Here is a 14853-nt window from a genome sequence, read left to right as displayed (position 1 = left end):
GTCTGCATTGTGTGCATCTTTAAATACTTATCCGACCCTCCTTTTCCTGAACAGACGTTAGCACACACACAAGAAAGAAAAACAGTTGCTGTGAATTTACTGTGCGCTTGCTCAATTTGCTCAAGAACGGTGGGAACAAGTGAGAACAGAAGTGCTGAACTGGAGCCTCCATAAGGAAATCACTTGTGCCTTCCACTGGAATACAACAGTCAATTTGGTTTCTGGAAAATTACTGGAAATGTTTCTTAATTAAAAAAAAAAAAAACAGCATTTTGAGAAAGGCAAGTTATTTCCTCACAGTGGAGGATGCAGCCAAATTTCCACTAATGGCATGTGCATGCCTTGGAGAAATAACTGTGTTCCTTGTTTCAGCAAGGAAAAGCTTCTTAGCTGTAACTGAACACAAGACTTTCTGCAGTCTTTGCTGGGAAATATGTGGACAGATAGCAGTAAAGCTTGTCACCGGACTGATTTCCTCTATCAGCGACGAGTTCCCCAGCTGCCAGGAAGTAACGAAATTTAAAGATTTGATTTCTACCATACAGAAACCTGCCCACCCATTTCCAGTCAAATAGCACAAGAAATTAATAAACCAAAGGACAGCAGCTCTGTCTTCACAAGGAGGAGGGAGGGAGGTGATCAGCAAGAGGAAAATTACTGCCAACAATCACCAAGGAGGATGCTTTCTTATTGCATCCCTCCTTTCTCACTGTTTAGCCATAGAAAGTACTTTCAAAAGAGATGGGAATCCCTAGAATGACTCTTGACAGTACAATCCAGTTGTCCCACCAGTGTGAGATTTAACAGTTTAGCTGTGCATGGGATGGGGAATATGATGCTGCAGTTCCTTACAACATCAGCCCACACTACAAACACGACCCTTTGCTGGCACAGAGGCCAGACGCGAATCAGACTCGGTAAAAAACAAGCTCAACTTGCCAAACCTATGAGGTTTGATCCAGTTGCTCAAGATCTGCCTCTATCCAGTAAAAGCTATTACCTCTGACACAATTTCCTGCAAAGAAGGGAAAAGTGCGATTAGTGGGTTGACAAGAGCAGCGGTGGCTTCTGGACTGCAGCAGCGTCTGCAGCGCTGATTGGAAAGAAAAAAGCCAGGGTCCTTGCAAAGGAATTCATATATTAAAAATTAAAAGAGTAGAGATGCTCTGAACAACTTCACCTCTTTTTTGCTTCAAAACACAGTTTGAAATCAGTCTTTCTAAGCCCCTTAAATGAGTAGCAAGGCGCTAGTCCTTCACCTGGAGCACAGAGCTAACGGGCTAACATCCAAACCATGGTGTAGGCTCGGCTTTCCTGCTGTCTGCGTGTGAACAGATGGGGACAGGGCCAGGTCTTCCCCCTGGGATTGATTCCTGCTGCCCAGCCCAGGCCAGTCTCCGGGGAAGGAAAAAAGCAGAGGGTACTTTCTGAAAATTGGCTACGCTTGGAAAACCTGCTCACGTTGGGTCAAGGGACAGCCATTTCGTTTATCAGCTCCTGCTATTGATCTAAGGAGGTTTTTCCTTCCTGTACGGAATGGATAATGATTAATGTAGGAGACATATAATTATAAGAGATCTGATAATCACCACTGATATTTGGGTACACAAGAGGCCAAGTCTCCCTAGCATTAACTCTCCTCTCACCTAGAGAGGTGTGCTCTCCCTAGCATTAACTCCCTGGCTGGGGCTGGTGGAAAGCTAATGCTTATTTTTTAACAGATTTATTGTTCACCACAGTGCTCACTTGAGTGGCTTTTCCTAGTGAGAGAAGAAAAATGAAGACATGAGAATAAGAAGAGCAGAGCAATGCACTTAAAGCATTACTGGTGCAGCTCATGCCATCCCTTGCATGAAACCTCAGGCTCTGGTCCTTCCTCCTGCTGAAATGCAGGGTGTCACCCTGGGAATGATCCAAACCTTGACAGCTGTTTCACATCTCTGTCTTATTAGGGATGGGGAAAATGGGATAAACCATGGTTATGGTATTACATGGGTCAGCTATGATGCGTGTAAGGATGTGGTATTCTGCAGCTCGGAGACAAAGAGACACTGTCATAGCGAAAAATCTCATTTTTGCCTGTGAAAAAATAGACCAGCTAGAGTCATGAGCAACTATGAGATTATCATAATTTAAAGACATTAATGGGAAAATCACCATTTTTAATTCAACTTATTTCCTTTGTGCATTTGACAGGGCACTGTCTAATTGTTCTCATTGTTCCTCATGCTCCAGCCATTTATTTTCCCCTCACCAAATCCTTTGCAAAAACAAGTAAGGGTTTTTTAATGAAGTTTTACCATTTCATAAAAGAATACACTCACAATAATGTAGTTCAAAGCAAGATGAGAACAGGTCAGAACAATAAGTAGGTAGTAACCATTTAATCCAACCAGGACACTTTTTAAAAACAAAGTGCCCACATGTATTTTTAGAACACTATATTATCATATTTATAGCTTCTCAATTAAAACAAAAATGGTCAAGTGCTTTTACCTGGTCTTACAGTTCTGTGTTTTGCTTGCAAGGATCACTATCGAACAAGAGAGCTGGACGATTCAGAACTTCTGCACTATTTCAAATTTTAAAACTGTTTACCACAAATTTAGTCAAGCGCTAACCTTTCCACACCTCAGCCTTTTCATCTGTGCAGCAAAACTATAAAACTGCTCTCTCACACAAGTGGAAGCCAAAAGCTTTAATTCATTGCTTGTGAAGTAGCACTACTTGTAAAGTACTCGAATACTTTCTTCTTCTTCTTCGGACCTACAATTATCGCTTATTTTTAGAGAATGAGTAAGTGTTGAGATGGGAAGATAGCAGTGGCACAGTGGGAGGATACCATTTTCAAATATTTAATATTAAACTAATTGAATACTTCTGAATTTTCTCAAGTCTTGTTTGATAACTTCTTCTCCAGAATTAGTCTAATTTACTAAACATCCAGGTCACTGTTAAAAAATAGCCTATTCTCAGTTGTCATCACACAGCAATCAGAGCATAACCACGTAGTTTTACATGCAAACGAACCCCATACTGATGAGCTGGTGGATTCCCATGGTTAGATATAATTTCATTATATTAACACTTTGTTATTACTACCATTTAATTTAAGCAGCTGATCACAGATCTAAGCGGTGCTCTAGTATTATTGTTATTCTGTATAAATCAGTCTCAGCTTCTCCTGACGTTCTCAGACTGCTCACAAGTGCTGTAGAAGAGAAAACCCTGCTCATTCGTCAGCAAATCATACAATCTTACTGAGCTTGTTTGGGACCATGGAGATGTGAAGGGAAGCAGATGAACAAATAAGAGATGAAAGACCTGGTAGAGGTCATTTTCTAGAAAAAAAAAATCAGGGAGCTGCAGCCACTGTTCCATACATTTGACTAAATCCATATATTTCAGGGACAATATCTCATTATTTCTCCAAAGGCCAGATTCACACTGCAGCCTTTAATGGACCCATCCACATCTCTGACATTATGCAATGGAACAAAAAGACTTTGCAGCTCCAATGTGCAGGTCAAAGGAGTGTGCCCAGGCACAGGCCAGCTCTTCTTCGTCACTGCCTCGCCACAAACGTCAATACCAGTGTGTATATAAAGTAATGAAAGCCACACCTCCCCTGTGCTTCGTTTAGTAAGATTTACACACAGTTGTTCTCACCTGGCCGACTACTACATGAGTTCAAAAGCCCCCAAAAGAACCTTCACCTTTACCTGAAACTGAAAGCATAAGCACAGAATTTGCACACAAGCGTTTCACCGACACAAATACGCACACGTGTTAAAGTGCAGAGAGCAACTCACCGAATGCACAGGAAAGGAGCTGTGCCGGTTGAGAAAGGAGTTAGAGACTGACATAGTGAGGCCCTGAGTGGCACCGGTGTCCTCGGGGGTGAAGGGCACTTTAGTTTGCTGGACACAGTAGGAGACAGAAGAGAAAGAAGAGGCAGCATAGGAGGCCTGCTGAAGAGGGGGAAGAAAGCAAGAGACAGAAGACACAAAGAAAGAGAGCACAGAAAAGGCTATGAATAAAGGATAAGAAATGCTAACTGTAAAACAATGCATATAATGGCTTGCTAAACAAACAGCTATTCATACAGTTCATCAGAGCCAGACACACCAATATGCCTTTCTTGGGCTCAAGAGGCATGACAAAAATCACAGTTCAAATCTTCTTTGTTTCACAAATCCCTTAAAAATAAACTCCCGCCTCCCCCTTCCAGCTCACCCATGGACAGCTGCTGCGGGGAGAGGCAAGCTGTTCCTTGCTGCCCTTTTTCCCCCATCGTGTGGGGGGCAGATGCCCAAAGGAGGAACCAGCTCTTGCTTCTGGCTGCTACGCAGCCAGTTCTTGCAAACTACTGTTTTTTGTGGCAATCTACAGACTGGGAACCTGGTCTCTCCAGTGTGAGTTATGGGCTGAGTACTGCTGAGACACTGGGTAACAGTGATGTCCAGCCATTTGTCAATCCAATCCAAAGTTATATATAATTTGCACAAGAGGGAGATATTACACTAAGTAACAAATACTATTAAGGAATTTCTCCTGAATTCCACTGTTAGTAAGGGGTCTGAGGGAGGCTAAGGTATAGCTAGGCTTTCTCAGCTTTGACTTGCTAAATAACATATAATGTTTCATAAATAAGACCTGAAGCACAAAAGAAAGGACTCCCTAATTAATATTTTAGAGAGGAGTCCATCCAGCAAAACTTGCCTACTGCTAGAGCAGCTGACGCCCATGTGATTTGCTATTGCAGAAACTCTCACGGCAGCAGGAGCAGAGGAACAAGAGTCTGGTGGCTTTCACAGTGACTGTTGGAATAAGCCATCATCCACTTGCACCACTTTCCCAGCACAGGGATGAAGGTGATGGTGGGAGGCTCCACTTGAAGAAACCTTTGCTTCAGGGGAACTGCAAGCAACACCTTGATGGTATCAGCTTGCAAAACTACAAGAATGCCTAGCAGGCAAACCTGTGACATCGTGGCTGCCCAGAAAATGATTAAAGGGCAGCAAAGAAATGCTCTGCTTCAGCCAACAGCTTCAGAAAAAGAGCAGAATTTCCCTTCTGCACAATGGCTGCAGTAAATCTGTGCATCACACACCCTCTCTCATGATGGTGTAGACCGAGTCACCGCTGGGAACTGTCACTACAGCGTAGCCACCTCTAGGAGGAGGTGGTAGGGCAAGGGACTACATGGTGCAAAGTGACAGTGCAAGGATCACACTGACAAGGGGGCCACAGACTCTGGAAAACCACCTGATCCTTCAGAGAGGAGTCCTGCAGACTCTTCAGTGTCCCTGCAAAGCAGATGGGACATGGGAGTGTAAGGGCTCATCTCCACAAAGCAATAATGCATAATACTCAGTTTAGCTTAGCTGGAAATGTTGCTTTATCTTTTTAGGACTTTTACCTCATCACAGGAATATAGTTATGCAAATCCCCAAATTAGAGTTCTTGGTTGCTTCTCCTATTTGATTAAAAAGTAATACCCTGGGACAAACTTTAGCACAGATAATGTGAAGAATATTGCGACAGTTGCCCTCATGATGGTAAGGCCATGGCTTTGTTCACACATTTCTTCCTGTTTTATTAAAGCCATGGCCAATATCAGCATGAAAGATGTGGGTTTTTTGTTTTGTTTTGGTTTTTTTTTTTTAAGTAAAGCAAATAAAAAAATGAATATAAGTAAAACCCCTAAGGTTGGAGTTAAAAAAAAAAAAAAAAAAAAAAAGATAAAAGAAAGGAAGACCCTTAAAAGAAACAGGACAAAATCCCAGCTCCACTGAGCATGGAAATCAAACTTCTGCTGCCATCACAGAGGCCAGAATTTCATCCCCCATGTGGAAAATGGCACTCGCTGTACGGTTAAACCCATCACCCAACACACACACATGTGTAAGATGTGCCTTTTTGTGCTGGCAGTCTGGGAGGGCCAGCAGAACACTGAAAAGCAGGTAAAATCCTGCATCACACAAGGGGACAAATGTGGAGAAAACAAGCATGAGTTAAATAATGGCCATACCAAAGTTCTTTGGCTCTGGCAAAGACTGAGCCATAAAAGCAGTAGTTATTATGTTTAAACGGTCATTATTAGTGGCATCCCTGACAACAGTTTCAAAACAGCACTGGGAACAACAGTGCAGCAATCTCTCGAAAATCGTGTTGCCCAGTGTGTCAAAATCTTCAAAGCAGTTTTTGTTACACAGCCCGTAGTCTGGCAGAGTCAACCAGGCCATGTGGAACACTAATGTTTCATTTTTAGGCCATTTTAGGACTTTCAGAGTTTATGGGGAACAGTCTGAACATGGGGTTAGAAAGGAGCTCAAAGTAGATGATGTAAAATGCCTAAAAACACATTAACAAGATGACAAGGAGCATGATGTGGTAACACCAACGAGACATCCTCCCACCACTGCAGCCTGTCAGAAACAGGAGCAGCAAGAACAGAGCTGCTCCTGGGAGGCTGGTGTGTCCCGCCGGGGAGGGCACTGCAGATGTCACTCACCAGCTGCCGCTGCTTGGGTGGCAGAGCAGGAGGAGGTGCCAGATCTTGAGAGGGGTCTAAGCTGATAAAGGAGTCATTGAACCCATAGACTTCCATGAGGTGCTTGTTCTTCTGCTGGTAGATGTGCTCGTTCTGAGGGGTCTGGTAGAACATGGACGGCTGGGGCTCCGAGTAGTCTTCCACAAACTGCATGTATGCCATCACTGCAATGCAAGGAAAGGTCACACTCACTGCTCCTGGTCTACGTGCTGCAGCTGCAACAAGCAGGCAGGACACTCATTCTCAAAATAAGATAAGAGTAAGGCCGTGGCGCTGTCAGTCGGGCTTTGAGGCAGGCTGGGAGCAGCAAGGCATCTGCGCTGTGTTGACAGGTAGTTCACACAGCCAGCTGCCACCCACCTTGCAGGAAAGGATCTGAATATCCCGTCCTGCAAGGCAGCGCACAACAAACACAATCACAGGCCAAAGACATATCTGACAACAGTTTAAGGAGCCAGTGAGGTCTCCAAACAACTACTTGAGAAGTCTGATTCACTGGTGCTTAGCCCACATCCCTTTCTCATGTAACCCATGGCAATTTTGAGAATATTACTCAGCAGCTAATGCCTAAAGTCACAAAAATACCCAGAATAACTTCAGTCCGCTTTCTAGGAGACACAAATCAGCTTGCACAAAGATGCAACCTTGACAATAAATCTATAACAATGCTTGTGCCTATAATAAGTCTCATATCTGTAGTCAGCAAGAGTTCTGAAATGAGGATGCTTACAGCCTTTCTCCATTCTAGCAAGCTGATAAAACTGATAACATCAGAGAACAACTACCTGTGAGACTCAGTGTACCTCCCTCTCAGCTATTTATATGCCACTGCCGGTACAGATACTTACCTTCTAGAAGTGCCTCTGACCATGCCTTCCTAGCCCCTTAACTCAAATCCAACACCCTTTGCTCCCATCTCTTTTTAAAGCATCTTATCATTTTCAATTCTGGAATACAACTGATTCAAAAGCTTTTCTGAGATGTGGTTCAATGGAAATATTAAATAGGATCAAATCTCATTTAAAGGACCATTCCATCTGTGCAATATCCTTCCAAAATCTATGACAAAACCCACACAGTCTATGCAGCTCTGACAGAGGATTACTTGCTGCTACAATATTTTAGTGTTGGAGGGGGAGAATGACAGCCAGTGTCATAGAAAGACCACTACAAATGCTCAGAATTATTAAGGATCAGAAGGGTACTCAATAAATGTAAAACAGACAAAGAACTCTCTTCTATATACCTGAGAACAGAAGCAACAGATGTATTTAAGCGTCATAAAAAAGGACTAACCGAAGCCTTTTTGTAAATACGCTGTCACGCACAAGATCCTCTGTGATCATTCCTACCTTCCTCCCGATAAACAAGCAGTTGTCAGTTTTTGTAAATCTGGTCATTAGGTGGCAATTATTCAGCCTCTGCTGGCATTTCAGTTGTACAGCTGAAATGAATGGATGACTTCAGTGAAAGCTATAAATACAACGACCACAATGCACATCGTGAAGCGGGTTCCCACACTAGCTGCAAGGCAAAGCCCTCTGTTCACCTGCCAATGCAGATCTACGGGCCAGCCTATTTCAAACAGGATGCAGCCGTGCAAACGTGTTGGCAGGAAGGAGTTGCTTTGCACCTGTCTTTTGCACCTTTTTACAGATTTCCTCTAAGATTTTAAACTCTGTTTAGAAATATAGCTAACACAGCTGACCCTTCTCACAGAATCATATTCCTCCTCCAAAAAATAGATTAAAGAAAAAAAAAAGTCGTGGTAATTGGAAGGCAGGAAACCTCAGCTGATGGATTTCAATCCCAACCGGTAACACCTGCTGGCCCCATCCTGTGACCCCACAGTCCTGCCAGTGGACAACCTGTTCGTGTCCCGCAGTACTGCCAGTTCCTGCACAGCTCTGCCAAGGCTGCTGACATTCAGATCTCCAACAGCCCCTGCTACCCAAGCCCTGCTCCTCCTCCTCCTCCAGCTGCCCTCCTGCCTTTCCAGCCACGCTTCACAGATGTGTCACATCTGAAATGTGGTTCAATGGAAATATTAAAGGTTCAGACCTCTCCTTCTTGAAGGGAGTGACAGAGGTTTCAAAGTACACGCACATGTGTGTTGGTATGTGTGTTTGTGCCCGCTCATCTGCTGGTATCAGTACTCATGTCAAAGTCAGGATCAAATTTGCTCATGCATGTGATTTTCAGCCCAAGTCCTAACAGTGAAAAGAAGCACGTTCTGTCAATATTCTCTTACTTGAATTATGGCGAAGGAGTCCTGGTGTAGAACATACAAAATTGCTAAAATACAGTTTCCAAATATCAGCAATTCAGTTGACTAAGCTACTCTTAATAATACTCATGTCCCGAAAAATGCCTTCGTATCACAGACAAGTTTAAAGGATAAAAAAGGCTTACAGAAGATAGTTCTCTAGCAGCAAAAGTGAGCAAAAGTGAGCTAAGGATCAAGACTCCTTGGAAAAGTGTAGAGGGCAAAAGCTTGAGCGCAAAAAACACATTTTGAGAGCTCATCAGTTGAGCAGGACAAAAGCCAAAAAGTCAGGCTTGGCAGTCCTGGTATAATGCAGCAGACATTACTAAATTCAGACCAACGCTTTATGTGGAGTTACCTACAAAAACAGTGCTTCACTTAACACCCAGATCTGAAGACAGCGCTCAGGACTGATGGCTGTGAGTCCCTGGGTTCAGACATCTGTATGACACTACAACTCGGGAAGTGTTGGTAAAAAGGGTATTGCATTATACACTTGTGTAAAATTAAATTACCATAACTCAAGGTAGTAAGCCTGAATGCTGTTGAGAGCCTTAACTCAATCTGCAAGGGAATAATGAAGAGCTCTTTTATCTCAGCTCTTTATGAGGCTAATGCATCTCATTGTCACAGCAGCTCCCCTGCCTTGCTTGTTACAACTAGTCCAGGGCAGGTGAGCATGTCTCTGCTTCTACTTTGTCATCTTCTCTGTTTTTAGCTGAAGTGAAAAACAGTTGGGATAGTGAAATACAAACCTGGCTCAGGTGTAGAGACTCTAGAGTGCAAATTAAAATGGGCATCATTAAAATGCGGCCAGTCTCGAACAGGAGACTAAGGGAGCAGGATCACTCCTGCGACTGCTGTTTGCAAAGGGTCTTCTCTCCCCCCTCTCCCTCCATCCCTTCCCCTTGCTGCTGTGGTTTTTAACAAGGCAGAAATTTAAAAAGCAGATGGGAAATTACATCACCAGCTCAGATCAGGCTGCACACCGTGCAGTGACTCTGTGCAGAGGGAGGGAAGGGGGCTGCAACCTCCACAGTGTCACTGGGGCGGAGTGACAGTCTCAAGGCAGCACCCGAGGAGAAAAGAGAGGTGTGAAAGAAACCTCTCCCACCACATGCCCAGCTTATGTCAGTTCTGAACCCAGACAGAAATATTTGAAATAAAAACCCCATACATCTCAGACTGAGGCTATGAACACCTTCCCAGCAATCTGCTTGCAGTGTCTTGGCTGTCATTTCTAAAGGAGCTAAAGCTGCTCAGGGGTTTCCAGCACACACCAGTTCTGCCCACATGGTAGAAGGTGTTGCTCAGGGGGAACCAGCAGTGCCTGAGCCAGCTCACCGTGAGGCCGGTGCTGGCAGCTGGACAGAGCAGCCATCGGCCCTGAAAGCAGCACTGGGCTGCGGGACAGGAGAGAGAGCAGCAAGAGACCTCTTGTCAGGAAAACACCCTCAGACCGGTGGCTGTTGGAATCCGCAAGGAACTGCTCGAAGGTCATCAGCAGTAAGGCACATCTGCAGCATAAGTGAGGCATAGGAGTGTCTGATGCGGAGGACTCCCTGCAGGTCTAGCCCGACTCCTGGTGCTGAATCAAGCAGCCTGTGTTACAACTGGCCCTAAACAAGTGCAACAGATTTGTGTGCATGGGCAAGAGCCAAAATTATGGAAATTCTTAAACTATACCACACATCAACTCACTGGAGAAGTCAAGGTCAAATAAGCCAGTCTTTGCTGTCACCTCTGGGAGGAGTGCTGTTTTTCAAAGAGCTCGCATTATTCACTGGCTAAGCCCAGACTGCCCTCAGTGTGGTTCCTGCAGTTAAATGCCAGCTGCTTACAGGGCACCAGCCTGCATTTTGTTCCCACTGACAGGGAGGGAAACATGAATAAGTGCCTCACCACTAGTTTCCAAGCTGTCTGGGGGAAAGATCTTGTTATTTCTGACTCTGGGCTCTTCATGGCAGAAGTTGTTCCACGTCTGTGTCTTGTACAGCAGGAGCATGGTGCTGGTGCTCAAGCAGAAGTGTGGAGCCATTTGCCCTTAGCACAGTAACATGTACTCTTACAGCACAGTAAAATAACTAATTCATGCCAGACTAAAAGGCTTATCACTCCGCTGTCTAAATTACACAGCAGTCAACTCAGGAGGTCCCTCTGAGCACAGCTCACAGCAATACACATGGTTAACTTGAGAAGGATTTGTTGTATATTAGCAATAAAAAGGCCATCAAAGGCTCTGCTGCAACATTGCCTGCCACCTACCAAAAGAGGATCCACAACAAAGAGACTATAACCAAGTCCCATCTGTGTGAGCTCTAGATCTTTTTAATAAACTCACGCATCTCCTGTCCAGATCCCAGGAGTTTGTTGGGGCTGTGGAAGCAGCAGTGCCTCACCTATGTGATTACACAAGAATATCTACATGCATCAGCCTCCAGGCAAAAAAATCGTGGGTGCTACCCTACAGCCTGAGTAATGTTTTACTGTCCTTTTAATGTTGAAAATAAAAGTAAAACTAACAACCACAGATCTGTGGTGTGATATACTGTGGAGTCAAGACAATCTAAAGTAAGTTCTCAGTGTCACATGAATGCAATTAAAAAATCCACAGCAGTCAGGTATCAGCCCAACTACTACTACAAGCTCTGCAGCAAGTATGGTTTATCAAACCATCGGAGCTGACAACACCTTTCCTAACAATGCAATCTGATCAGTACTCCAAGAGCTTCTGATAGTGCCAGATGACAGAATAACTCTATTCTAACATCAAAGAACATTCACATACAAGGCCTTGGTATTGAGTTTAAAATTGTGCATGGGCAATAATGGAGAAGATAGCTTTTTTAATTGTTTTTAAGTAACTCCTTCACATCTCATATGATAACAGAAAACAAAGAAACGGGGCTTAAAGAGAAAAGCAAACAGCCCAGGTCTCCCTTTCAATTGTCAAATCGCCTCCTACCCCAAGATTCACGCAGGCGTCACCCCCTACTGAAGTTGCCTACGTGTATGGGGTGCATTTTCCTGCATCCATCCCAGCCTGCATGGTGTGAAACCACCTGGACCCAGCCCTCACTATTAACATGCAGAGCCCCCAAGGACCTGAGCCTACATAAGGAGGCTCTGTATCACATTCCCTTGCAGCTGGTACTGCAGGCGAGTATTTTGAACAGCACAAGCCATAACAAACAACCTTGGCTATGCCCTGTGCCAGCATTTATTTCCTTTCTGTTGTCTATAAACAAACATCTCAGCTCCTTTTTAGCTGCTTTCAGTATCTTTTAACTGCTTGCTTACCAGAGAGGAGCAAGTGATTTCCTGTGTATGGGGACACTGAACTACAGGACCACCCTCACTTTCAGGTGGGTCGAGCCCTAGGGTTTTGAGTAAAATCCCAGAGGATTACAAATGTGATCTGGTCACTTAGGGATAACGGAAATGCTTTTAGTCAGTGATTTTTTTTTTTAAAGAAAGTGACTGGCACAGTACACTACCATAGGAATAGACAGAATACTGATCCTGCCGCACAACACACCGATCTCCCTTCCACCTTGTTCTCAGCAAAAAGACTATAAACTGCAGAAATGAGTCAGGCAGCCAATTCGGCACTCTCAGACCAGCTCTTCACTTGGGCTGTCAGCCATACAGCATTAAACTTTTGATCCAGATCTTGTATATGCTACCTCCTCACGCAGCATACAACTGCAAAGCAAGCCAGTGACTAGTAAACTAACATCTGCTGGATCTCACTATGCAGTCCACAGCCTTCCTTGGCAGATCAGTATGGCTGCTTTTTTGGCAAGAGGTTTCACATGTTTTCAGCCATGAACATTAAGGAAATCAGAATAAGGTCATGAGCTTGAGTCACAGTCAGTACTGGAGTCCCAGGAGCCTGGCTGGGGATGGTGAGCCTTCACATTTAGAGGATGCTCATTTTAACGATGTGGGAAATTCTTCGGCATCCAAAGGAAATGAGATCCTGTAGCAAAACAGCAGTACTGGACACTAGGTTAATAGTGTTGTCTTGCACAGCTATGTGGGTGACTCTGTTCCTATTGCCAAGTAACTGCTCTGGCAATGCTCAGTTTTGGACAGAAAAGCAGCCTTTTCTCTGAGCTCTTGGAGAGTACCCAGTTCCCTTCTGCAGTGGGCAAACACATAAAATCGGGGCAGGGGGGAAGGAACGAACATAAAAAGGAGGGTAAACCAGGAAGATCTGCAAGGCAGAGTGCCTCAAAGATTTGCACTCAGGTAAAAAGGAGAAGTAAAATGGTCTCACTGTAGTAATGAAGATGCTGCATGATGCCAGCTCCCCTGGGCCTGGATCGTTCCTGGCTCCAGGAGCCACTCCCTGCCTGCCAAAAGACTGACACTTCCCCTCCGTGCCTTTGACACCGACTAACTGATTTTGATACTCAGCCTCACATAAGCAAAGGCATTACTTTGGGGTCATCATAACTTGGTGGTCATCAGAAGCATGACAACTGTAAGGAAAGGGAAAGGTAAAAGTAAAACACAAACACAAGAACTTGCTTACTGTGTTTGTTTTTCTTCTCTGGCAGAGGTGGTGGCTTCTCTGGGTCACTGTTAGAATCTGGAGCAGCAAAATCAGCAATGAATTCAACCGGTGCTGAAGAGTTTCCTTGCTGGAAAGGCAAAACAGCAGCAAAGGGTGTGAAGGGTACTGATGGGACAGATGCTGCATTCTGCATGTCATCCTCCGAGATGTTATCGTATTGGGAAGGGTGCCTCTCATAGGACACCCTGCAGCCGGAGTTATCTGAAGTCTGAGAGGCTGCGCTCCTCCTCTTCTTTTCTGGTAAAGCTGGAGGAGTCTCTGTTGGCTGCGCTGCTCCTGAGAGGCTGCAGAATTCCAGTGGAGGAGAGCTGCCCTGCGGGAGCTGGAAAGCATGTCCATGGAAAGGGGAGCCAGACTCACCCAAGGACTCTGGCAATGGGCTGAGGATACCTGGCACCTGCTGAGGTATCTGATCAGCGTTGGAGAGGTCCTGCTGCAGGAATTCATAGTCCGGATCATAGTGATCTGATTGATCTGGTTAAACAGAGGGGATGGGAGAATGATGCATTAATTTCTCTCTTTTACTGTTTAGCCCTTATCAGTTCTGCCCCTCCCATTCCATCAGTTAATTAATCAGTTCATTTAATCAATGGTACTTCCTTGCAGCAGGGACCATCTTGCTACATCTTCTGCAATGTCCAGCCTTAATGAAACTCTTATCATTATTTCTTTATATTAGCAAACAAGTTACAAACATTCAGTAGGTAGATCACTGCAGATATTATTTATGTTTCATATTTATATTTTTATTTTCTTTCCTAGTATGTAGAAACAACATCCCTTTAGTCTACCAGGACTGTCATTTCTGCAGACAAGGCAGAAATCAACAAAACATTCCACTTGAGAGCTGAATTGAGTTTGAACACAATCTTCTATAGCTAGAGAAACACATTCCCTTGGGCTTTTTCCTATCCGACAGAATATAATGCTGCACAGAACCGCCTGCAGCAACAACAAGATGACAGTTGCAAGTGCAATCCATTTATTTCTGCATCACAGCTATGGCAGTTTCCAAACGAGAGTGAAGGGGGCTCCTCCAGCAGCCCCGGCCAACCTCCTGCTTACCTAACGTTTCACAGCTTGTGTTGCGGGAGCACTGACCACTGTCACGATCCAGAGAGGAGAGTTGTTCATCAGACTTGCTGAGTTTGCCAATGCTACTGCATGGCGAGAGGCGTGGAGATTCCCCCCCATAGGAGTGGCTTCCACCAGACAACCTTCGCTGGGCATAGCAGTCAACATCAAAATCCTTAAGCAATTTAAAAAAAAAAAAAAAAAAAAAAATCAAATCAAACCACTGTCATTCTTGGCAGCTTGCTAGCAAGATGCAGCTCGAGGAGCAAACACCTCAAAGCTGCGTTAAGAAATCCAGGAGGGGAGAGGATCAGTGCTGCAGGCCCTCTCCAGTCAGACAAGCTCATCAGGACCACAGTAATGTGTAATGTGTAA

General features: G+C 44.5%; 1 protein-coding gene across 9 annotated transcripts in view; it reads right to left on the bottom strand.

Moving 5' to 3' along the window:
- The window catches only part of RAPGEF1 (Rap guanine nucleotide exchange factor 1), an 87572-nt gene that overhangs the window by 23213 nt on the left and 49506 nt on the right, over positions 1–14853 (bottom strand). For 4 of the 9 annotated variants that reach the window (XM_026860563.1, XM_026860561.1, XM_026860564.1 and 1 more), the window contains exons 8-11: positions 14470–14653; positions 13363–13878; positions 6518–6720; positions 3813–3971 (exon numbers count right to left, since the gene is read on the bottom strand). In XM_026860563.1, the coding sequence (XP_026716364.1) occupies positions 3813–3971; positions 6518–6720; positions 13363–13878; positions 14470–14653 (1062 nt within the window). The remainder of the gene's footprint in view (positions 1–3812; positions 3972–6517; positions 6721–13362; positions 13879–14469; positions 14654–14853) is intronic. The other 5 variants (XM_026860562.1, XM_026860565.1, XM_026860567.1 and 2 more) reach the window with 2 other exon arrangements.

This window comes from Athene cunicularia (genome assembly GCF_003259725.1).
Source record: "Athene cunicularia isolate RWA chromosome 17 unlocalized genomic scaffold, athCun1 chr17_part1, whole genome shotgun sequence".
NCBI classification, from domain to species: domain Eukaryota; kingdom Metazoa; phylum Chordata; class Aves; order Strigiformes; family Strigidae; genus Athene; species Athene cunicularia.
The sequence above is the reverse complement of the archived record's forward strand: the minus strand, read 5'-3'. Positions and strand labels throughout refer to the sequence as shown.